Source organism: Aythya ferina (assembly GCF_964211825.1).
Source record: "Aythya ferina genome assembly, chromosome: 3".
NCBI lineage: Eukaryota > Metazoa > Chordata > Aves > Anseriformes > Anatidae > Aythya > Aythya ferina.
This window is the reverse complement of record NC_140298.1, coordinates 109,678,696-109,703,087: the sequence shown is the minus strand read 5'-3', so window position 1 is coordinate 109,703,087 and position 24,392 is coordinate 109,678,696. Positions and strand designations below refer to the sequence as shown.

The 24,392-nt window shown below is 41.8% G+C and overlaps 2 protein-coding genes across 7 annotated transcripts in view; both read left to right on the top strand.

The window, feature by feature from the left end:
- Positions 1-274: 274 nt before the first annotated feature.
- Positions 275-17,449, top strand: MATN3 (matrilin 3). Of its 5 annotated transcripts, none has more exons than XM_084515384.1 (9): positions 275-434; positions 2,464-3,033; positions 6,440-6,562; positions 6,955-7,077; positions 8,329-8,451; positions 10,289-10,411; positions 11,383-11,505; positions 15,057-15,153; positions 16,925-17,449. In XM_084515384.1, exons 1-9 carry the CDS (start codon positions 290-292, stop codon positions 16,926-16,928), a joined length of 1,431 nt encoding a protein of 476 aa, XP_084371510.1. In that variant the 5' UTR covers positions 275-289; the 3' UTR covers positions 16,929-17,449. The 5 variants fall into 5 exon arrangements, with proteins under 5 accessions (XP_084371510.1, XP_084371508.1, XP_084371509.1 ...); XM_084515382.1 differs by having other exon boundaries at positions 15,057-15,164; positions 16,933-17,449; XM_084515383.1 differs by having other exon boundaries at positions 15,057-15,180; positions 16,936-17,449.
- Positions 17,450-20,774: 3,325 nt separating this feature from the next.
- Positions 20,775-24,392, top strand: part of WDR35 (WD repeat domain 35) — a 39,967-nt gene continuing 36,349 nt past the window's right edge. Inside the window, exons 1-4 of one of the 2 annotated variants that reach the window (XM_084513271.1) lie at positions 20,775-20,883; positions 21,061-21,178; positions 21,949-22,020; positions 23,647-23,739. In XM_084513271.1, coding sequence (XP_084369397.1) covers positions 20,860-20,883; positions 21,061-21,178; positions 21,949-22,020; positions 23,647-23,739 — 307 coding nt within the window. In that variant the 5' untranslated portion in view covers positions 20,775-20,859. Of the gene's footprint in view, positions 20,947-21,060; positions 21,179-21,948; positions 22,021-23,646; positions 23,740-24,392 lie in introns of both variants that reach the window. The other variant, XM_084513272.1, reaches the window with a different exon arrangement.

Below are 24,392 nucleotides of genomic sequence, written 5' to 3'. Positions count from 1 at the left end.
TAGCAGACCCGTGCCAGATTTCAGCGGCGGGCACACGGGTCCCTTTCCATCTGCACCCTCTCCTCCCTGCTGGCAAGGCCGGTGCCCTTCCCTTCCCTTCCCTTCCCTTCCCTTCCCTTCCCTTCCCTTCCCTTCCCTTCCCTTCCCTTCCCTTCCCTTCCCTTCCCTTCCCTTCCCTTCCCTTCCCTTCCCTTCCCTTCCCTCACGCCCCATTCGAGGCGGGGGCAGCCGCCTCCCCCCGGCTTTAAATGCGTGGCGGCAGGGCGGGCAGGGCAGGCAGGGGGGCACGATGCGGCGGCCTCTCGGCATCCTGGGCTGCTGCCCGCTGCTCCTGCTCCTCCTGCTGCTCCTGCAGCCCGGGGCACGGAGCGTCCCGCACCGCCTCCGCCGGCAGCCGCTGGGCAGCGGCTTCTCCGGGAGCCACGGCGCGGCAGGTACCGGCCCTGCTGCCCCCCGGGTCCCCCCCGGCCGGAGCTGCCTCCTCTGCTGGGGGCTGCCCTGCCCCAGGGATGATGCCTGGAGCTCGCTGGCTGCCTGCTTTGCTCGCTGCTACCCGGCCTCTCCGGGTGCTGCCTGCCCTGGCTGCTCTTTGGGATTTTTTCCCTGCTTGCTTTTGCAAAGGGGGACTGGAAAGGTGTGTGCTGGGGACGTCTTGCTGGAGCTGCAGAGGTCCAAGGGTGTGCTTGTAGGCAGAAGTGGCAACCACTTGGACGGGCTGACCTCCAGAGGTCCCTTCCAACCCGGGTCATTCTGTGATTCCCTTCCCTTCCCTTCCCTTCCCTTCCCTTCCCTTCCCTTCCCTTCCCTTCCCTTCCCTTCCCTTCCCTTCCCTTCCCTTCCCTTCCCTTCCCTTCCCTTCCCTTCCCTTCCCTTCCCTTCCCTTCCCTTCCCTTCCCTTCCCTTCCCCTCTTTTCTCCCTATCCACCTGTTTAATTTTCAAAACATCTCTATTTCAGACTCATAGCAACACTAGGCTCCTGAAAAGTTTTGTTCCCTAATCTAAAAAAGATAATTTTTCTACACTTTCTTTAGGATGAACATTGTGCATCTTTTTTCTTTCATCTCTTCAGATACATGTGCATGTACAAATATTTCCTCATATTCCTCCAAGCTTCACAAGAGGCACAAAGCCATTCTTCTCAATGCTTATGCAAACTCTGAGCTATGGGATGCATGTAGAATTATGTATAATGTACCTGGATAGGATCTTAGATCCTTGCAGTCCACTTTTCTGTCCCAAAGCAAAATCAGCTCTATTGCTGTGCTTCATGGTTGAAGTAAGATGTACACTTGCAAAAAAGAAAAAAGTTCTTTAACATATTGGGAAACAAGCTTTGTTTTCATCTCTGCTTTTAAGAGACTTCTGAAGAAAATGTCTTTTTTTTTTTTTTTAATTATTTTTTTTTTTTCTTAAAGCTGGAATGGAATAATAAGTCATCCTGATTGTAGCTGGGAGATGTGTATCAGGCTCCAAAAGTTACTCTTCATGAAGGATATTCAAGCTGACTGAACACTTTTTGCTAGGCAATAATACTTGAGCAGGAGCATCTTCTTTGTAGGAACACTCTGCTTTTGGGCAGTCTGTTTTTTCTTAAACCAGTAGTATAAATCCATACTTGATGATAGAAACTAAGTTCATGGTTGCATCAAGGTCAAGCTCCCAGGACAGAGAGCGTTGAGCTTTGGTTGCCTGCTGCTGCTGTCTCAATTCTTCTAAGTTTTCCTTGCAGAGATGCTTGTTCTCACTCTGAGCTATGGCTTTTCTGTTCAGTCTAGATTTCTATGCCAGTGAGAAACTTTAGAAGCTACAAATGTGTGTGTAAATGTTCATTCTGACATGTAAAATTGCTTCATGAATAATAACTTCTACATATAATAACTGCTATAGAAGCTTTAACGCAGTAACAACTGCTTAAGAAGCATTTATCACAGCATGGCCTGCATCATGTTCCTGTTGGTCTTTATTTCTTCTTGTTGTGTACTTTGGATTGTGAATTACAAGCAAGAAATAATTTCCAGTCGTCGATCTGCTATATTGTTAACAGCTACTGCTAACAAATATTGTTAACATCTGTTCGCTATGCAATCTGTCCCATTGTTTTACTGCTTTATTTCTGTTCTCATAAAAATGAATTCAAGCTTTATCTGTAAGAAGAAGAAGTAAGTTAATTTACATATCATTAAAACATTTCTGTGTAGGCTGCTACATGCGAACTACAACCCCTTGCTTCAAGGATAGTCGGGCATTATCCTGTGGGCTCAATGTGACAATCTTTAAATGCTTAATAGTGCTCAGTCATGTACTACTTGTCAAAAGGACTACTTAAGAATTTCTGTTGAGTTGCCCCTATAATTTTAAGACTCTTCCTAGAGAATGAAGGGTGTCTGTTTTTATCTGGTGGAGGTAGTTTGCCATCACAGTCCCGTGCAGATGACTGATGTGCTTTCCTTCCCTCCTGACAGACTCTGCCTGCAAGAACCGGCCCCTAGACCTTGTCTTCATCATAGACAGCTCCCGTAGTGTCCGACCTGAAGAGTTTGAGAAAGTGAAAGTCTTTCTATCAAAAATGATCGACACTCTGGACGTTGGTGAAAGAACAACCCGTGTGGCAGTCATGAATTACGCCAGCACTGTCAAGGTAGAGTTTCCCCTCCGGACCTACTTTGATAAAGCCTCAATGAAGGAGGCCATCTCTCACATTCAGCCTTTGTCTGCTGGCACAATGACTGGCCTTGCCATCCAAACTGCCATGGATGAAGTCTTCACCGAGGAGATGGGTACCCGGCCAGCAAGCTTCAATATCCCCAAGGTGGTCATTGTCGTGACAGATGGACGGCCGCAAGACCAGGTTCAAGACGTGGCAGCGAGCGCCCGGGCAGCTGGCATTGAGATCTACGCTGTTGGGGTAGATCGTGCCGACATGCAGTCCCTGAGGGTGATGGCCAGCGAGCCACTGGATGAACACGTCTTTTATGTGGAGACCTATGGTGTGATTGAAAAGCTGACATCCAAGTTCAGAGAGACTTTCTGCGGTAAGGTGGTCAGTCCAAGACGGTAGTGTAATTTGGCTCCTTTTGGCTCCAACTGTGGTTCCACTCCCTAAGAAAGAAGTTTTTATTTCGAGAAGTGTTATGTATTGCATTTACATATTTCCATTGCCATCGGTTGGGCAAACAAGTCAACCCTTTTATTCAGTGGAGGCCGAGTAATCGCCTTTCACTTTGAATAGTAACCTCACCGTGCAAGGAACAGGACCAATTTCAGGGGATGTTCTTGTGTAGTTGGCATGATTTAGCGCATGAGAAGGCACTGCAGCCTGGCTGGGATTCATCTACGTCCTGTTACTGACATGCTGAGGGCCCACGCTGGAGCTGTGCAGGCTGCTCATTTCTGTTCCCGTCTGGATAGGAAGGAAGGAGGGTGGAAGTGTGGTTCTGAAGAGCTCCTCATAGGTTCAGAGTACAAAAATCAGGTGAACTGCCGCACTAGCTTGAGAAATTTGATGTAGGACAAATTATGTGTTCTCTAAGGATGAGCTTTCACTGGGCAGGCGTTCCTGGGCCTTTTTGGTGTGCCGGATTTCCACCTTTCCCTGTTCCTATGCCACTTGATTTTTGACAGCTGCTTCAGCAGCTCCTGGGGGCTGGGCCAAATTAGCTTTGCTCTTTGAGGGCTGGATGTGTGTATGGTTTGAACTCCACTACAATGCTAGGCCAGCGTGGGTTGTCATTGTCATTGGCAAAAATCTATGGTGTACCTGGAGAATTGAGGTTTGCCCATAAACAGCTATGCCACAGCCCTACCCACAAAGAAACAATGAATTTTTGACAATTAAAGGAACTCATATTAAGTAGATTTTTCCAGTAAAATTCTAAGGAAATGCCTTGTAAAATAACTCTCTGGCAAGTAAAATCATGTGTAAAGAACGTTGTGAGAGAATTCAAGTAGCAGCCATTGCCTCAGGAACTTGGCTGGCAAGAATGTGTTACTTCGTTATTTCAGAGCCTTGCTAAAAATTACCACCGTACCTTTTGAATACATTTAGAGTGAATAGACTTCTTTCTCTAGGTATGAAATAAATGTGTAGGACCATCTGTAGGCAGGACACTTTGCCCAATAATTAACATAGGAAATGCTTGAGGTCTGGCTTGACATCATGTTGTGTTGCTGGTGTGACCACATCCTCTTTCTGGTAGCTGGAAGCGGGTACAAGCTCCCACCTACCTGGACAGGTATGCAGGTATGAGTGCTGTGAAAATAGCGTTTATTTTCCACCAATGTTCTAGTGAAAGCGAGTCCTTTCATAGCACCAAAGAAAAATCTCTTGTTCTGAAATGTAATACTACTGTTTATTGTGATGAGGCATAGGAATTATTCTCCCGTTAAGCTGGAGGATATACCAAAGAGAGCTCACACTTACATATTTCCAGTGTAACTCTGAGTATCCTATATGCAGTTAGCCAGAATCTGTAGGATTCATGAACAAAAACGGGGTAAAGGCCACGCTTTTTCAAAAGGCTCTTACAAACCAAACGAATCTGAGACAGTCTTGTTATATAGTGTGGGTAAACCAAGTCTTTTCCAGCTCTGAACTGCTTTTTGGACAGACAGAAATCTGGACTCACCAGTGACAATTAGGATGTTCTTTGCGTTGGCCAAGCCAAACAAGTTTGTTTGTGGGGTGAACTGAAAACAGGAAAACTAATGTTCAGGGGCAAAATAGTTGGCTAAGATCAGGTCCTTGATGCATTGAGAGCATCATTCAGTGTGCGACCATCCTGGAGACGGAAAATCTTAGCCTTGAATTGGTGTCAAAGTCAGTGGAAGCTTGCCTTTCCTACCACAAAAATCTGACCAGTTGAATCTGAGCTTCTCAGTTTGCTTGAAAATATCACCCGCAGATTTTGTTCATAAATCATTCATACGAATTTTCTTATTCCCAAGAATATAACAGAATGAAAAGACCCTGGCTTGGTTTCAGATTTTTTTTCCAATAGATGAGACACACTTTCTGTCTTACAAGGGGATATCTAAATCTTCCACACTTTAGAAAACAAGAAATGTTGCCTCACATTCAGAAATCATGAGAACATTCAAGAACTCTTGTTCGTCATTTCTTATCTCACCACTACTGCTTTTAAGTTGATTTTACCATTATGCCAGATCCACATTGCAGCTATTCATCTCAGTAGTATCTCAGGTAATAACTCAACAGGCTTGTCTCTTCATTTTTCTTTTCCTCTTTGATTCCATCTTCCTTTTCATTCCCATTTATGCCTTCTCCCATTTTTTCAGCTTTCCCTCCATCTTCCCTTCCCCTTTTAATCTCACCTAAATTTAGTCATTTAAAAATCATCTAAGTTTAAGTGAGTATCCAGGTTTCCTTTACAGGCACAGAAGCATCATATCCAAAGCTAAATACACTTGAGAAAAACTGGACAGAGGTTAATTAATTAGGTGGTCAGACCTGTGAATGAAAAGACTGTCAGCACATGTAGCTCATTGCAGAGACAGCCCAGTGTTATCACAGGCATTTTGTCTGCTCTGTCACAACAGCAAACTTATATCCAGCTGCCATCCATCATGCTGCTTTTCATATCACTGTTTTCTCATTCCAATGAGATAACCTTACTGTCTGCTGGGGAATTAGCCAGTCTGCTCAAATTTCATCTCATTTTGTAGCACACAGTTTCATTTTCTCTAAGCCTTGGGCATTATTTCTGTATTGTCTTTCAGCCAGGAGGTTGCCGTGCCTGTAAAGCTGCCTTACTGTAGGCTTCCCTCCATATCCTCTTTTGGACATGACTTTTTAAACCTGATGGAGCAAGGCAGCTGCAGCTCTCACATGCCCATCTTGCACTGCCTGGGTTCCTCGGTGGTGGATCCACCTGGACCAGAGTTCCACAAACATTCTTTCTATCCTTAAGCCTGTTATCCTAGTGCCTCTGAGTTGTTTTTCTGTTGCTCCTCGTCTTGATGCTCTTTCTGTTGTAATTTAGTTTATTTTATTGTGCCGTCACATTTCATTTTACATGAGAGGCTTTTTACAGTACAGCAGGAATTCATAAATCAGCTTGTATGCCAGTAAGCAAAGTTTAGTAAGTTAAACCAAGTCTTTTTCATTACCTTCCCATTTCCAACATAATGGTCCTAAATGCTTAAAATCTCTCCCTGTCTCCCTGCTTTTGCAGATCAATCTTGTCTTTCTGCCCCCTCAGACGTAGAGCTATTTTGGGGTCATTTATGACCTCTTTCTTCTGGCTACCAAATGATGCAAAAGATGACTGCAACTTCTGTGATAGTGACACAGTACTGAAATTCCCTACTAATCCAGCAGACAGTGCTAGATGTGAAGTACTTTTGTAAGAGTAAATTATTAATGAATGTTTCTTTCCTTTGGGATGACTGAAATGCTTTTTCTGTAAACGCCCTCTGTAGCTGCGAATACGTGTGCGCTTGGGACCCATGACTGTGAGCAGGTCTGCGTGAGTAACGGTGGATCCTACCTTTGCGATTGCTTTGAAGGCTACACGCTGAATCCAGATAAGAGAACTTGCTCAGGTATTACTCCTTTAGTAAATTAAATTAAATCAGAAAACAAAAATAAATCTCTTTTTAATAACACAGTTGGATTTCAGAAGCTACTTTTGTACTTCTGTTGAAACAGCAAATGTCTGAATCCCTTTCAATAATAAATCTAATAATAAATAATAAATAAATACGTCTTCTGCAAGCAATGGTGAGAAGTAGTTTGATTGCCTCACCATCCTTTTTATTATGCCTGCAGAACCATTCATTAGGGTCAGATGCCAAAACAAAGTCTTCAGATGTGGACACCATATAGATATTTTCTCCTACCATTTACTCTAATTCCTTCAATTACTCTTGCCATTTCTGAGCTGATTCCAAATGGAAATGCATTTGAAAATGTTCCTCTCGCATGCATTTTGCAGTTGTGGATGTGTGTGCACCTGGGAAACATGAATGTGATCAGATCTGCGTGAGCAACAACGGGTCCTATGTCTGTGAATGCTATGAAGGCTACACCCTAAACCCAGATAAAAAGACTTGCTCAGGTAAGAATTAAAGGCTACTTTAATATATGAAACTTATGGAGGCATGGACATATTTTCCAAGTTATCTTCATGGCTTCTAGTTGAAAAACTGCTTGCAGATATCGACTTTTAAAATGAGAATTCACCTGTAGCCTTTCCCCTTGGTTCGAATACCAATAAAATTGTACTTTTATTTAAATGTCTTGAGTTAAAATAAATTGACAAATAAATAAATTGCCATTGACCTACCATTTTATGATTTTCATGGTACTTCATAAATATAGTCCCTGGGAGAGAAGAAACCTAAGCCAGAGATGCCCACCAGCACTGTGTCTCCACTGGAGACCGAGTGCCACTGGTCCATAGAGAACTTAAAACCTGATTATTTTTCCACATCCCTTCCATCTCCCCTGTCAAAACTCAGTGTTTTTGTTTGCTTGATGTTTTGTTTTGTTTTGTTTTACAACTTGCTGCTTCTGTTTCTAAGCTATGCAGGGCTCCACAATACAGCAACCCCAGCCTTTCACCATAAGCACTTTCATCCTTTCCTTCTCCTTGAATTGTCATTCTGAAAAGTTAGCTTATTATAAAAACTTTTTCCCCATATATTTTTTTTTTCTGGAGTTGCTCCTTTAAATCCAGAAGTTTTGAGCAGCACCAGCCTTGGAGTAGCTATTTTGTACCTGGTAAGAGCCTCTCTCCCTTGGAGAACACATAAGCACACCTCTCACTGAAGTTTTCATACCTCTTATTTCTGAAGAAAGAACATAACCTCCCAGTGTTTCTGCTTCGTTTTTGGCACTGTTGTTGTTCTAACTAGGTTTCATATCTCCTTGCCATTTAACAGTACTTGTACATGACCTCCCTAGCTTTTTGTGCCGGCCTTCAGATGAGAGTATGAATTTGGGTTCATTATGCTTCCTGCTAATATTGCACGAAACAACAACATGGCAGGTTATTGCCCATCTCCGTGTGGTGCTTTAGCTTCAGCCTGTGTGGGGTTATTCAAGGCAGCCAGAATTGCAGATGGAAATCAGCCTGTGCGAGACGTGGTGTAGTGATGTCCTGGAGTCCAGATATCCGCCTCCTGCATTAAATGCTCAGTAACCGAATTCAGCTGTCTGCAGCATAATATGATAATGTAGTAAGGCGCTGGTTGGATCCTATTTTGAATCCTAATTAAATTGTGTTTATAAATGTTGAAGTATTTAAAGTACTTGAGTGTCAGTGAGAGATTAATTGGTTTCTTCTCTAAAACATGGTCCTCCACAGCCATGGACTTGTGTGCATCTGGGAGGCATGGCTGTGCACAAGTCTGTCGGAGAACGGATGGATCCTACAGCTGTGACTGCTTTGAAGGATTCACTCTGAATCCAGATAAGAAGACTTGCTCAGGTAGGACCTGGTCAAGGAAATACAGTGTTCAGCTAACATCAAATAACTCTTCGAAGTCGGGTCTATTTATGTTACTTTTCTAATAAGTTATGCAAGAGTTTGTAAGACTCCTGAAAGCACAGTGCAACTTCAGGTTTTCTTCACGTTTCCAGTAATAATTTGAGACTTGTGACTCTTCAACAGCTGTGTGAAGCGTGTAATTGCTGTAATTAAAATGCCACTTGGCATTTCCCTGGGGACTTCGCAATATTTTCACTCTCAAGGGGCACGAATTGCCTTATCCACCTGAGAGAGGAGAAGGATAATATATTTGGTGGGGATATGTCACATGCACTACCTGTCTCAGGAAGCTCTTCAGCAAATAAGCATAACAAAGATGTGGGAATGAGAGGAAGAAGAGCAGGGGCTGTACTGGAGGACAGACTACAGCCTGTGTAATCACACCATGAGTGTAATCACTCTTCCTGATGGATGTGTTTGGAACTTAAAAAATACTCCGGCTTTACAGCTCTAGAGGCTGGAGAGAAATGTTCTTTCCCAGTGCTGGTCTCTTGTGGAGAAACAGAAGCATTGACATGGTTGGTACATAAGGATGTATATATAAATATATGGTACATATGGCTTAATATGTATTCTGTATCATTTTCACTTGATTAGCATTTGAAGTTCACCCTTCATTTCCTTGTATGTCTCACTGATGATTTATTTATATAAAACCCTTTTTTCCACTTTCATCATAATCCCTTTCCTTACTATATTTTGCGTGACAAACCCAGGCTTCCAATTCCAGGAAATTCCTACGCAAATCCCTCCAATTAATTCACAGTTCTTGCATCTCAAAGAGGCAAAAACGTTTTCTTGATATTTCTTCCTGCCTAGTTTTGGAGCTGATTTTGTAAATCAGTTCCTAAGATTAACTCTCAGCTGGTATTACATAGAGACTGTAAACATCTGTGAAGGAATGTGAATTCAGTGAGGCATCCCTTTTGTGAGTCCAGTCCTCAATCTCCTTTCATAGCAATGATCATCCCCCTGCATACTCAAATTTCAGATTATGTCTCCAATATGCTTTTTTTTTTTTTTTTTTTTTTTTTCTGTCGACTCTCATTTTGCACTAGGCTGCTTGTGATTTCTCAACTACCTCCAGGTCTCTGTGATATAACAAAAATAGCATAAATCCAAGAGGGGCTCTTTTCTTTCTTGTTTACTTGCTTCTTTCTTCCTTTTTCTATTTCTTTATTTCTCTCCTTTCTTTCTTCAGTTGTTTTTGCCTTACAGGACCTCCTTACTGCAAAAATATCCTAATATAGGAACTCCTCAACTTGCTTTTTTGGAGTTGATGTGTTAAATTTGGCAGAAAACCTCTGCCTCACACATAAAGTGCCCACTTTGTAATTGGCAGTGGGTGCCACCTCTTTCTTTTTTTTTTTTAGCAGCTATGTATACTCTTCTGTTTATGGTCTTTTCACTCCATAAAACAGTGTCTTATCCAACTCCATCAGAGCTGAAAAAATGCCAAATGCTCTCTTAAAACCCAGATATTTGTTCTCTGAAATTCCTTTGGATAATTATTTTGTAACTGGGTCACTGCTAGTTCAGTTCCTTCTGCAATCTGTTACAACACAAAAAAAGCGTTGCTGCAGTTCCAAAAAATCATACGAACTTCATGATGTTGACAGACAGATAAGAACACACTCTGTATACCTTACTGCAGCTAATAGCGTGCTGATGTGCAATGAGAACGTCCTGGTTTGAATCCAGATGGGAACTACTGATGCCAAATAAACAGTCTGAAGTGTGGGTATTGGTTAATATTCTTCTCCAATGCCTTTCTTAGCTGCCGACATGTGTGCACCTGGCAGGCATGACTGTGAGCAGGTCTGTGTTAGAGATGATCTCTTCTATACCTGTGACTGCTACCAGGGCTACACCCTGAACCCAGACAAGAAGACATGCTCAAGTAAGTCCAGATTGCTGCCCCCTGTTCCCCCATGCCCCCCCCACCCTCCCCAACCAAGCAGATGTATTGAAATCACTCTCATTATCAGGTTAATGTATTTGTATCTATTTAAGAAACTTATATGTGCATTTAAGCATTATAAGACAGTTTTGTGTCACTCTGCCTTTTCCTCTTCGAGCATCATTGTAGAGCTTACAGATACGGTTTAGTGGGGACTGTTAGTGTTAGGTCAGAGGTTGGACTCGATGATCTTGAGGTCTCTTCCAACCTAGAAATTCTGTGATTCTGTGATTCTGTGATCATGTAGGTACATCAGGTACTTCATGTGCACCAGTGCCATTAACTGTCTAGCATTTGCTCCTTCCTAATCACCCTGTCGTGAAGGCCTTCACTGTATTTCACTAAGTGCAATTATGCAACACTCAGCAAACCCAGAACCGAGAAATAATTGAAGAGACAAGAGCTGGGGTTAGTCACACAGTCACACACTTTGCAGTGCTGTGGAAACTGCATGCCATCATGCAGGAGACAGCCTGAGGCGATGTCCTCCCTCCAGGCTGAATTTCGTTTCGCTGTTTGTTTCTTTAGCTTCTCAGTTGCCTTACCTTATGCTAAAAATGCTATTATTTTAAAAGCCTTCCTTTCCTGCCCAGCATCCTCAATGTAAAGCTCCCGTGTACTGGAAGCCTTTCCTAGCATATCTTTGGAGGTGAGCTGGTGCTTCACAACTGGTTAGGTTAGAGAGCTGTGGTCAGCATCACAGGCTGTAAAAGTAAGGACCGAGAGAGACCCCAGTAAAACAACTGGTTTTAGGTCACTGCCCCAAGGCAACATCAGTTACACATCTCAGCAGCAGCTGGTGAGAGTTCCTGCAGTATAAGTTCCCAGCATGGAAAAGTACTGCCATTGGGAAACATTTTAAAAGGTTTTAATGTTTTTGGATAACTGCTTCGCCAAAATGCATTTTGTAGGAATCGATGTGTGCGCACCAGGAACCCATGACTGTGAGCAGGTCTGTGTGAGTAACGAGGGATCGTACACCTGTGACTGCTACGAAGGCTTTACCTTAAACCCAGACGAGAAAACATGCTCAAGTAATGATTTAATATTTTTATTCTGAACATGTTTATTGAAGTACTTCTCTTTAATGTGTTAAATCCTTTCAATCTCCATGAGAAACTTTTTGTCAACTCACTAACTCCCTAAAAGTATAATCCCTTTTCATTCTTTTCTATTTCCAATAATGTTTTGAGCTAGTTTGATCCTTCTTTAGTTATAGCACTTACTGTATTTAAAACTGCACTTGACTCTTACCTATCACCACACATTTAAGGACTTCATTGTATTTTTTTTTTTTAATCTGTTATAATCTGCATTTCCTTATGACACACGAGTAACTAGGAGTACTGGCAAGGTTGGGTTTTGGGGCATCTGTCTCTGAGGCATAGGACTCAATTGTGTACCAACATAAAGAGGAGAGTGGGGGCTGGAAGGGAACACAACTGGTGTCAGAAGAACTGCAATGCTAGAGCCCATGCTCTTTTCCACTCCTCCAATTGCATGGGCTATAATGGTATTGTCGTGGTTCTGCTTGAGTGGGCAGCCGAGCTCCACCATAGCCGCTCTCTCACTCCCCCTCCTCAAAGAGGAATGGGGAGAAAATATGTGAAAAGAGCTCAAGGGTTGAGATAAGGACGAGAAAATCACGCAATAATTATTGGAACGGGCAAAACAGACTCAGCATAAGGAGATAGTAAGATTTATTGCTCATTACTAACAAGCTAGAGAAGTGAGAAACAAAGGAAAGAAACCAAAAGCACCTTCCCCCCCATCCACCCTCTTCCACCTCCTCCCCCCGAGCGGCGCAAGGGAACGGGGGAATGGGGGTTATGGTCAGTCTACAGCACTTCTCTGCCGCTCCTTCTCAATCACTCTCGTCTCCTGTGCTGTGGGGTCCCACCCACAGGATGCAGTCCTTGATGAACTGATCCGGAGTGGGCTTCCCACAGGCAGCAGCTCTTCCAGAGCTGCTCCAGATATGGGTCCGTACCACGGGGTCCATCCCTCGGGAGAAAACTGCTCCAACCTGGCTCCCCTACGGGCAGCAGCTCCTGCCAGGTCACCTGCTCCTGCGTGGGCTCCTCTCCACGGGCTACAGGTCCGGCCTGGAATCTGCTCCGGCAGGGGTCTTCCACAGGCGGCAGCCTCCGTCGGTGCAGGGCCACCTGCTCCACCGTGGTCTCCTCCACGGGCTGCAGCATGGAACCCTGCTCCACCGTGGTACTCCATGGGCTGCAGGGGGACATCCTGCTTCACCGTGGTCCTCACCACAGGCCGCAGGGGACTTCTGCTCCGGCGCCTGGAGCACCTCTCCCCCTCGTTCTACACTGACCTTGGCACCTGCAAGGCCGTTTCTCACTCCCTTCACTCTCCCGGCTGCTGTGTGACGCAGCGTTTTTTTCCCTGTCTTAAATATGCTCTCACAGAAGCGCAAAACAACATCGCTTATTGGCTCAGCTCTGGAAAACAATGGAGTCCTTCCCAAACATGGGGCAGCTTCTAGATCTTTCTCACAGAAACCACCCCTACGGCCCCCTGCTACCAAAACCTTGCCACGTAAACCCACTACAGGTATAAACTATTTGCAGAGCCTCTGCAGCACTTGATACTTAAGGTAGGTTGGAAAGGACATAAGAGGTATCTTGTCTGATCTACTACTGCTTGGAGCAGGAATGATCTGACATTACATGAAGTTGCCCTGTGTAAAAACAATGTGTAAAAAGAGACATTTTATATAATGTCTATTATATAGCTAATAAGGATGTAGCTAAACACCATCTACCAAAACAGTAATTTGTGTAGGTCTGGACTTAAACATAAATACAGTGTAAAAAAACAACTAGCATGTTTTGTGTGACTCGTTGGGCATCCCAGTAGCAGTGGAATTGCCCAAGATTTTGCATATCAAATACTGGAAGACTCTAAATTTCACAGAAGCTCTGCAGAAGACTTCAGGATACCCTTGGACAGTTGCCGTATGTAAAAGTAATTCGGTTAAAGCAGACATAATTCAAGGAGGATCAGTATCTGTCACTGGAGAATTTAAATGCAAACATGCAAACTTCACTGGCAGTCAGTTGGAAACCAACCACGTTGCTGTGATATTTTGAACTGGCCTTCCTCCAGCTGAATCTTGAACAGCTCTTCTTTGTACATCGGCCATAAAGCCGGCAGGATGTTTCAAAATAGGGAGCTGAACAAATACAGGTTCAGTGGAATCAAGAAGACACCAGTTTCTGTGGTGAAATTTGCAAATGAATTTTTGCACTGCTTGAAATGAATCTGTTCATAGATTATTTTTTTTTCAGTGAAACACTGAATGGACAAACTTTCAGTCATTTTCTGAAGCAGTCATCAGTTTCCATGCAAAATGGAAATATCAGTGGCATGATAAATAAAGAGAAACAAAAATAATTAAGAAAAAAAATATAAACTATCTCCAGGTATAGTATTTCTATTGTTTTACTGTTAAAATGGTCTCATAATTTGTTTAGTGATTGAAAAAAAAAATGAAAAAATTACAATTCAATAATCTTCTGCCAGTGCCCTTGCAAGCAATGTTAAAAACGTGTATAAGGAAACAGCAATTACATGCAAATTATCTCTTTTTGAAAGGGTATTTCATAATTGTAGATCTTTTAAAGAGGTGCTGCCTTTGGAAGCTTAGTATTCTGGCCTCAGATGTACATGGTAATCTCACTATTAGCAGTGCTTCAGTAGTTGTTGGTATTATTTGTTCTTAACCTGAAGCAACTGGTGCAGCTTATATATTTCCTTTATGGAGTAGGTGAAGTTAACTTGCCTTTCACAGAGATAAGAATTCACAGTCATTAGCTGATGCTTGACATGTCATTATGCCACTATCAAATTTTCACATCTCTGAGCCCTTTGTTTATGAACATCCCTGTTTTTGTGGTGGATTATGGAGAAAAAAGAATTCTTGAGGACAGCTGAGGCCCTGGTCCTTGGTAAACCTGCAAGTTTGAGGGCAAGAAGCAGAAACAGATTAATTGGAATCACTGCAAAGGATAGCAATGTTCGCTTCCTCTTCCCTAAGAGGCTGATTACTTCTCTTCCATACTGACTCCTCCATTAATATCGCTGTGCTTTCCTACTAGATTTTAAATTCATTTGAACCCCTTTGACCATTGTTGTTCCCTCCATATATATTGATGTGACATTGGATGGACTCATGTCCACACCTCCTGATGAATGAGGAACGATACTCCCTGTGCATGTATATTGCCACTGTTATAAACCAAGAGTACCTGGGAGGTGAAACACATTGATGACACAGCTGAAACTCTACTGTTTACTATTTAAAATGAATGTTTGTTTTAAAATGAATGTACGTGTTCCTGTTATTTTGCATTATTTACAAAGTGGTAAAAGTGCTTGTCCTCCTCCTGGAGATAGGACACATATGCCTCCAGCTACATGCTGGTCCCCATCTCTGCCACCTTTCCCTCCCAACTGCCCTGGGCTGCAGTCCCACAGCCTGGTTTCAGCTCCCCTTGCAGAATCTTGCATTTTCTTGGCTTTTAAATATTTTCCTAAGTATTCTAAATGCTGTTTTCTCTCTTAGGAGCCTCAACAAGCAGTCTTGTAACAACTGAGGAGGCCTGTAAGTGTGAAGCCATAGCTGCACTGCAGGACTCGGTCACTTCACGCCTCCAAGCTCTGTCCACAAAACATATCCTTTTTCTTATGTGTTCAGCTCTTCACTGGAGGTAGCTGCTTTGATACAAGCTGGGGGGGGGGAACACGCTTCTCAACAGAAAGTATTTTCTTGGTGATTTTATTAACATCAGGGAGTGAAATTTTGCATGTTGCCAATACTGTTACGTTTTCATATTTCCTTTTCATATCAAGGTACAGATAAGATGCACATCCTCACGTCACCAGGATAATATGTGTTACATTGAAAATCAAACATTGCTCTATTTGTAATTCTTTCAGAGGACGTTTACAGCACATGCTCACTTCTGAGCTCTGCTATTAGTAGTCTGTGTATGTCCCCAAATTTTCGGACACCTTCACAAGCAGCAATGACAGTCATCTGACCAGCTGTGGTCGGGGTTCCAACTCCACAGGCAGGCAGGGTCCCAAATAGTTTTCATGCAAGTTCTCTTGTGCGAAAAACTGCTAGCCTATTACTACCCAGCTGCTGGGATATATCAGGCAGATATCAGGCAGAGTGGGAGGGCTGCGGGGCAGGGTGCTGAATGTGGGGTACTGGGCGAGCATCCAGGCTGGAGCGCATCCCAGGCGTGGGCTGCAGGGTTCACTGGCTTCATTCATTGCACAGCGGCACCACGGAGAAATGTAGCTGGCCCCCGGATTAGACATTTCACAAACATGTGGGAGGAAAAATAAAAGTGGTGAATTCTGTGGTGTGGTAGCAAACCTGAATGCTGCAATAAATGTCCTCAGCTGGAATGAGAAGAACTAATAACTGGATGTTGGACAAGCTGTGATTCAGCATCAGGCACAATTTTTAAAAGTGATAGTGGTTGATCACGGTGACCGTTTACCAAGGGTTGGGGTAGGTTTTCGGTGCTGGAAATTTTTGAGACTACATGCTTTTCTTCTGTGAAAGGTGCTCTTGTTCAAATAGGAATTAATGTAGGGGAGTATTAGGTCTGTGGTTGTCATCCTGATCCCTGGGGCTACAAAATCAAGGAAGGGGGCTATTTCTGATTAATCAAAGCGGGAGACTACTAAGTTTTGTATATTAACTCATCATTTATACAGATAAATGGCTTCTTCAGTTCACCAAGTTTTCTGAAAGCCATATGAAGTCTTCTACCAAATACACAACTTTCCCAGTTCTTGAACAAATTCAAAGTTATTTTTATATGTCTAAGTGTAAATCCCTCTCTTTGTAGGGTCCCTTGAATTCACTTTATCTGCCTGGGAAGGGTGAAGGCGAGAATCTAATTTTCCTTGGATCATACATCATTCCAGGGAGTCTAAGTAATTAAAACTGAGTGCCAAGTTAATTAACCCTGTAATGTCATCTTGGTAATAGCACAATATCTATCTCAAAAGAACAGACTATCTCTCTGCCCCAAAGCACTAATGTTAAATGAGATGGTGGTAGTTTCAAGTTAGCAATACAATCATTACAAAAAATTGATGCTTTCTTTCAAAGTCCTTCTTTGCTGAGCAATTTGTATCCCTAGCTTCCTTTCGAACCAAACTGGAAAAAGCAGCATCACCCGCTACTCCTCAGCTCTGAATGTCACTCGCTCTAACTTCTTATAAGAAATTGGGGTTGTAGAGAAAATTTGGGAAGTTAACAAACCCTAACCTCTCTCTAAAATGTTTTGAAAGTTCTAGTTCAAGCATGCATTGATCTCATTTAGAATCTGATTTTCTGTGTAAAATGCAGTAATGAGAAACATAAATAAACCAAACCTCATAGCCACCTATTGTGTTGCCCTTAACTAGATGACCACTAGACGAAGTGTCTGAGAAGCTGCAAGCATATCAAGAGAGACAGCAGGTTGTCTGAGCTACCATTCTACTTAGATAGATCCCCAAATGATCTTCCAGAAGCAATTATTTTTTATTGTGTTCAGCAAGCTTTAATTTGTTGCACAGCTTACAGAACAGCATTTGGTTTGTTATTATTGACAAGTGTCAAGAAGACTTCGGGAAGACAACCGTCTTGAAAATATGCCCTGAGGATCTTCATGTACGGTCACTTTGTAACCATAAAGCTACCTATACCTGCTGTGCTTCAGTCTGTACTGCCAGTAGTACAGCAGGTACCGTCATTCTGCAGTAACTGCATTTTTATTCTCTGATTTAAAAGTAAATACAGGAAAGAAAGGAATGGAAAAGTATTCACATCATATAAAACTGTGAAATGGCTAGGCAGAGTAAAAATTGTGCCTCTGGCATTTGTCCATTAAAATGGAAAGTACTTCGTGGTCTTGTAACTTATTTTAATAAAATAAAGTATGATCAGCAGACTGATGTTCTTTTTTTAAAAAAATATATACAACTTAAAGTATGTGTGTTATGAAATAAACAGTTTAACAAAGGCAAGGAAACAAAACCTCAAAGATAGAAGAGGCACAAATGGAAGAAATCTGCATAATTAAACAGGACACTGTTCTTGAGTCACACAGTTGGAAAAAGAACAGTTTGATTTTGAAACCTACAACTCCTTGTTATTGTTGATAAGAGGGTTAATAGTTATTTCAAAGTTGTTCTACACTTGGAAGGATGAAATACACACTGCAGTTTAAGGTTTTTATCCTGCAAGATTTACTTACGTTAGCAATCAGTCATTCCTCTTGTCATTCCACAGACTTTCCTGGTGCCAGCTGGGCTTGCAGAAGCTGACAATTTACAAGTTTCACTGTTAAATGAAATCCATTTATTTAGCACACTTGCATGTGTAATCATGCAACTAAATCACAATCACAATTTTGTACGTAATCATACAAAATAAATTACATGAAATATTAAATCAGTAGATGGTATGCCAAGGACATATTGTAACAACATTTGTGCTTGTGTCATACCCTGCAGGTTGTACATACAAACTATTTCAAGGAAAATCAGGCAGGAATTCACTTAGAGAGCACATACAATTATGAATGAATTATGCTGACATGGAGGTTCTCCTAGTTAATGCCTATTTTGTGGTATGTCTCCACTGATACTCATTTGTTGCTGTTCAATTACAGTCAGCATGGGACAACCTAGCTGTGCTATAGATGCTTCCTCAAAGAGCTGTACATGCATATTTTTTTCTGTAACTTGTGGAGTTTTATATCCAGCACTTTACTTTGCTTATTTTCATGTCCTCGGCTGGAACACGGGTATTATATAAGGATTTATAAGACCAGAAGTATGCCTTGGCCTCCGTAATTGGTAAGTATAAACAAGTTATAAATCTAATGCAAGACTTTTCCACTTCTTGGCAACTGGGATTGTATTACATTAGTCCCATTTACACTAGGGCTGGTTGTCAAATGAGATGTATAATTTTACATGATTGTGGAAAATTGTCCTGGGGGCCAGATCTGCCTTAAAAGAGCTGGACAGGCTTTGTTTCACGTGCTAGTATTCATAATGTCATTCTACCTTGCAGATGATAGTATTTAACATTCAATTCCTCTGAGCAAGTATCTTGTCTTACTTTGTGAGCACCAGACAAAATTCCAAGGTGATACAAGCATATTTTTTTAAGAACATAAGAGCACGTCCTATTAAGTGAATTTGTAATACTATTTTATTTTAAATATAGATGTATTCATTTTATGGATGAGTATTTATACTGTTTCACTTATTGAGGCAATAGAACTTCACTAATGCAAAGAACTGTTATAAACAAGGACTAAACATCTTTTGGATGATATTTTAAAATTATTTTTATTCTGCTTAAAACATTTTTGAACTTAACTCTAGCCATCATATTCAGCTTTAAGATACTTTTAGGAGCTCAGCCTGATTTGTTTCATAGTTCTCTTACTTATATGCCTCTAAATTGGCAGTAGTTAAAAAATTGGATGGTCAGTGCCTGAAGGTATATAAACATGTAAAAATGTACCTTCAATAAAATTATTTGATGATACCCAATGGATGGTTCTATTTCTTTACATTTTCAGATAGCCTCTCAGATGATGGGTATGGCAGCAAACTTGACAATATGCACGTGTGTGAACCTGGCTTCATCAAGATCCTCCTTTATGGATGGCATTGAACATTGCTTATATTTCAGTGTTTGCATTGTGGATAATTGCAATGTGAAGTACTTAGCCACTGTGAAACAGGGTGATACCCTGGAGATGTGGCATTTGTACTGCATGAAGCTGGCGAGTGTTTAGAGCGGGATGCCGAAGAGGTTGCCTGGGCTCACCTTTTCTGTCCATCACAAGACAGCTTCAGCATGAAAATGTTTCATTTCACAGACAGGTCCCATCTAACTTGCCTTCTGGCCGCACTGCTGAGGAGCCTGGAACCCTGGAGCAGCATGGGCCTGGGCCTGATCCCACACCCTCTGCACTGCTCCGTGTTGTGTATGGGCCCAGCACAACAAAGGGTCTCCTTTACCCCCTCTAACCCACTGAGTACATGTACTAGCCCATGGAACTGCCCATTACAATAAATTAAGTGGTAAATTCAGTTGTGGGTGCATGGCAGTGACTGCGAGGGAGCAAAATGTCATGCAACATGCACTGCCAGCCATCGTTTACTTCAACCAGTGGTGAAGCTTGGGCTAATTCTGGGGTTGGGGTAATCCTCAGCATGTACTGCTGTAAATTATGGCTTTAAACTTTTAAAATAAAATCATGGCTTTAAAAATAATGGTTTTAAACTAGAAGAGGGTAGGTTTAGATTAGATATAAGGAATAGAAATGAGGGTGGTGAGGCATTGGAACAGGTTGCCCAGAGAGGCTGTGGATGACCCATCCCTGGAGGTGTTCAAGGCCAGGCTGGATGGGGCTTTTAGCAACCTTTGGTGGGAGGTGTCCCTGCCCATGGCAGGGGCTGGAGTTTGATGGGCTCTAAGGTCCCGCACAACCCAAACCATTCTGTGATTTTAGGGCCCCTTGCTACAAGAAGAACATTGAGGTGCTCGAGCGAGCCCATAGAAGGGCAACAAAGCTGGTGAGGGGCCTGGAGAACAAGTCCTACGAGGAGCGGCTGGGGGAGCTGGGCTTGTTCAGCCTGGAGAAGAGGAGGCTCAGGGGCAACCTTATCACACTCTACAGGTACCTTTAAAGGAGGCTGTAGCGAGGTGGGGGTTGGTCTGTTCTCCCATGTGCCTGGTGACAGAACAAGGGGGAATGGGCTAAAGTTGCGCCAGGGGAGTTTCAGGTTGGATATTAGGAAGAACTTCTTTACTGAAATGGTTGTTAGACATTGGAATGTGCTGCCCAGGGAAGCGGTGGAGTCACCATCCCTGGAGGTCTTTAAAAGACGTTTAGATGTAGAGCTTAGTGATATGGTTTAGTGGAGGACTGTTAGCATTAGGTCAGAGGTTGGGCTCGGTTATCTTTGGGGTCTATTCCAACCCAGATGATTCTGTGATTCTGTCAAACAATACCAAAACACGACACACAAGTAATTCACAAACACTTTTATTTTCCTTTATTTAAAAGCAGCACGCCCTTTACCAACTGCTTACCGCCAACTCCTCCCCGAAGCAGACCACCCCAACTCCTCCCCCTTCTTCCCACCCCCTTCGCCCCCCCGCCATGCCAGGGGCGGGCCGCCCTCCCGGAAGTAGGGCAGCATCTCTCCCGCGGCGCGCTTCCGGCGGCGGTTGCCAGGGCGACGGCGGCGCCGAGTGCGGGCAGGCCCCGGGAACGCCGCCGGTCGGAGCGGGGCGCTCGGAGCCCCTCGGCCGCCGCTCCCCCCTCACGATGTTCATCTACCTGTGCAAGAAGGTGCTGCCGGGGCTGGGTTATAAGCCTGACTGACTGCTGTTGTCGTTCCGGGTGTGCTAATGTGTCCGTAGTTCGCTGCTGCGTTCTCATAGGTGCCTCTGTTGAGGTGCTCTCGGGGGAGTTTAAACTAAAAGTTGGTTCTTAACAAGGTGCAGACGCAAAATATTTCTTTTTCAGATTGCGGTTCCTGGTAATGTTCAGTTAAGATGTATTTCCTGGAATAAGAATGAAGGGTTCATAGCCTGTGGCGGAGAGGATGGATTACTGAAAGTTTTAAAGTTAGAAACACAGACAGGTAACTGAGTTTTTTTTTTCTTTTTTTCTTAAGAATAAAATCCACCACACTTCAGTATTCTGAAAACACAACTCCTTCCAATTCTCTAACTTAACAGCATGGCATACATCTGAAGCCTGTACGCAGATGTTTATAGATTTGTATAAGTGTCAAAGGTGTTGCTGCTTTCTTCTGAACATTGTTTTCCTCTAGCTTGTTTCACATGATATGCCTGTCATTTATCTAGCTTTTATAGGTACTACTTATCTAGCTGATAAGTAGTTTTATATCTACTGAACTCTTCAGTGCTTCTTCTTTCAGGGCATACGCTTCATTTTTGTTATTGCTATGTGGACTTCCTGTTTATTTTCATAATCATTTCACTATTTTTTTTTTAATGTTCTCTACCATTAATCTAAGGAAAAAGTTGTATATTCCTTTGAAATAGGATGAGTATGCTCTGAGAAAAGTGAACTTCAATTAATTTTCTAGTTCTTTTAAAACTCTTTCTAAAAGTAAATAAGTTGTGATAGCCATATGTTTTCTTTGCTGTTTTTGGTTTGTTTCTGAAAAGTTGCTCAGGCTTAGTGAGCATCCGAATTTGGATGACAGATATGGGTAGCAAATACCTTGAACTGAGGAATGGAAAAATCCATCCTATAGATACACTTTCTGTCTATTTTTAGGGGAATTATTTTAACAATTAAAACCAGTAATTAGAGCTGAAGCATTATTACAGTAATAGGTATGCTTTATTAGGTTTATTTTATAATTGTTTTTGTTATTTTTAGATGAAGCAAAAATAAAGGGACTTGCAGCTCCTAGTAATCTTTCTATGAATCAAACTCTTGAAGGTCATAGTGGTAAGTCTCCTTGAGCATTTAATGTATTTTGATTAGAATGAAAAATACAGGATTTGGGGAAGTTGATAGAGTAATTTTTCTCCAATTTTTAATTAAAAGACTAAAATAAAGGATATCAGCGTGAAGATCACGTATGTAACAGGTTGAATATCTACTTTTACTAAGTTAGCTGATGAAAGACCTGTAGTTAATCTTTCATGATTTGTGAATGAATTACGGGTTTGACTGATGTAACCTCACCTCAATTCTTCTGGCTGGTGTGGTATGCATGATGCACAACGCATGCTGTGCAAATCAAGCCAGGTTCTGCCTACAACAACTTACGTTTTGCTGATGTGTTTTCCATGGTTAGGCTTATAAACTTTGACCTTTCAGCTTAATCTGTGTGACTTTCTAAATTACTTGGGCCCCATTCATTTTCCTGAAAAAGAAGAATTGATTGATACTAAAGTGGATGATACTATTGTATGCGTTCTATCACAGAGGAACTTATTTTTTTTAATTATTTTTTGATAATATCTAAGATTTGCTTATGTTATGGCAGCTTTACATTTTCTTCTGAAGAAGTCACAATTCAGTAAATCTCATCTCTGTTTTCAAAATGTCTTTATTTTCTCTTCTTATTGACAAATTACATATGTATGTAGACTGCAGCATGGTATACAAAGTTTACAGAGGTTAGAAAACAGGCTGAAGTATTTCTGAAAGTAAACATTGAATACAGGGAAGTCAGGGAGGAATCAAACTCTTACATGTTAAATGGTCATCATCCACAGAAAGGGAGATACAAAGAGAATGCTGAAATCTTTAGAAAATTAGAAGGAATGGTCTCTTATGATTATTTGTAGTTGAAACTTGGCAACAGATTACTTTAGGGGCCTGGTTAAACATGATGGAAGAAATTAATTTTGAAGAATTGGTTTAGTGGATATTTTGAATGGATGTCTTTGATTGTGAAATAGTTTACGGTTCCCCTCAAAAATCTCTGATATTCAGGATATCTTTGACTGTGTCTGTTAGTAAAGCTTGTGACTGAAATCTGGAGAAATGAAAAGGATACAGAGGAAATGCATAACCACTGGTGAAGAAGTGGAAGTGTGTGATGCTGGAAGAGGCCAAGTTCATACCCAGTATTGAACTGATGAAATAAGATGGTTGTTAAAAAACTGTTTGAAGATGTTTCAAGTCAAGTTAAATGTTCGTGAGGAGGATCCCACATGAAACTTGATCTGAAGGAGCTGTGTGCAGAGTGCTCTTTTTGGTAATCAGGAGGGAGATTATGTTTTCAAACTGCAGCTCTACTGAGGATCAAGTTATTTTTTGAAGAGGAGGACAAAAAGTCTCTTAAGTCAAACTGTAAAACTATCGTTTGGGTTTTGGTTACTGAAACAATATTCTGGGTAGAATTTAGAGAGGATGTTGCTCAAGGGGGTGAATAAAGGACCAGGAGGATCCAATTAGAGCAGAATTTTGGAAGAGGAAAGGAGTGGTGTAATAAGAATGCCTAAAACTAAATCAATCTCGGCAGTGCAAATTCCTGTAAACTCCGGAGTGATAAAGTTGTGTGTGGTGGTTTTCCTTAATGTATTTAAATGGCATAAACACAAGATTTGTATAATCCTCTAGGTTCTGTGCAAGTGGTGACATGGAATGAGCAGTATCACAAACTAACAACCAGTGATCAAAATGGGCTCATCATCGTGTGGATGATGTATAAAGGTACGCTACAGGACAACTTTGAGACTGAATAATATTCCACTTGTGGGAAATCATTTAGCAGTTTTAATGGTTCTTTTTCAGAGTTCTTATTTTGCAGATTTTAAAACCTGAAATAGATATAAAACATTTTCCAAGTTCTTATTGTAATTGTCATCTAAATCTTTCGTAGTGTTGCTTATGAAAAGGAATCTGTCTTCCAGAGGTATCTTAGGAAAAGATACTGGTGCTTAGCCATGTGCTTGGTTAAACTGCTACAGATCTCTTATTTTAAATCTGTTACTTTATTTCTTTGGAGAAAAATAATGTGTTGAACAATAAAAAGAAGGACATAAATAATCTCTTCTAGTTTTTGAGAAGAACCTGTAAATTACTTCGTACTCTCAAACTTTGGCTCCCCTCTCTTATTTATTGTTTGTCGATATTTTTGGGGGGAATAAGTAACTCACACCTGAACACTGGATTTCACACTGGTATAGTCTTGCTGGAGTTTTTACAGAATGGGTGGAACAACGTTTTTTTAATTCCTTTCCAGAACAGTTTGTTCCTATAGCTTTTTGTTACATATTATATTGCAATCATATATAACTTGTTATCCGGTCTTTGTCCTGTCTTTGTTTTTATAAGCAGACACTTGACGTTTTTCCATTTTATTG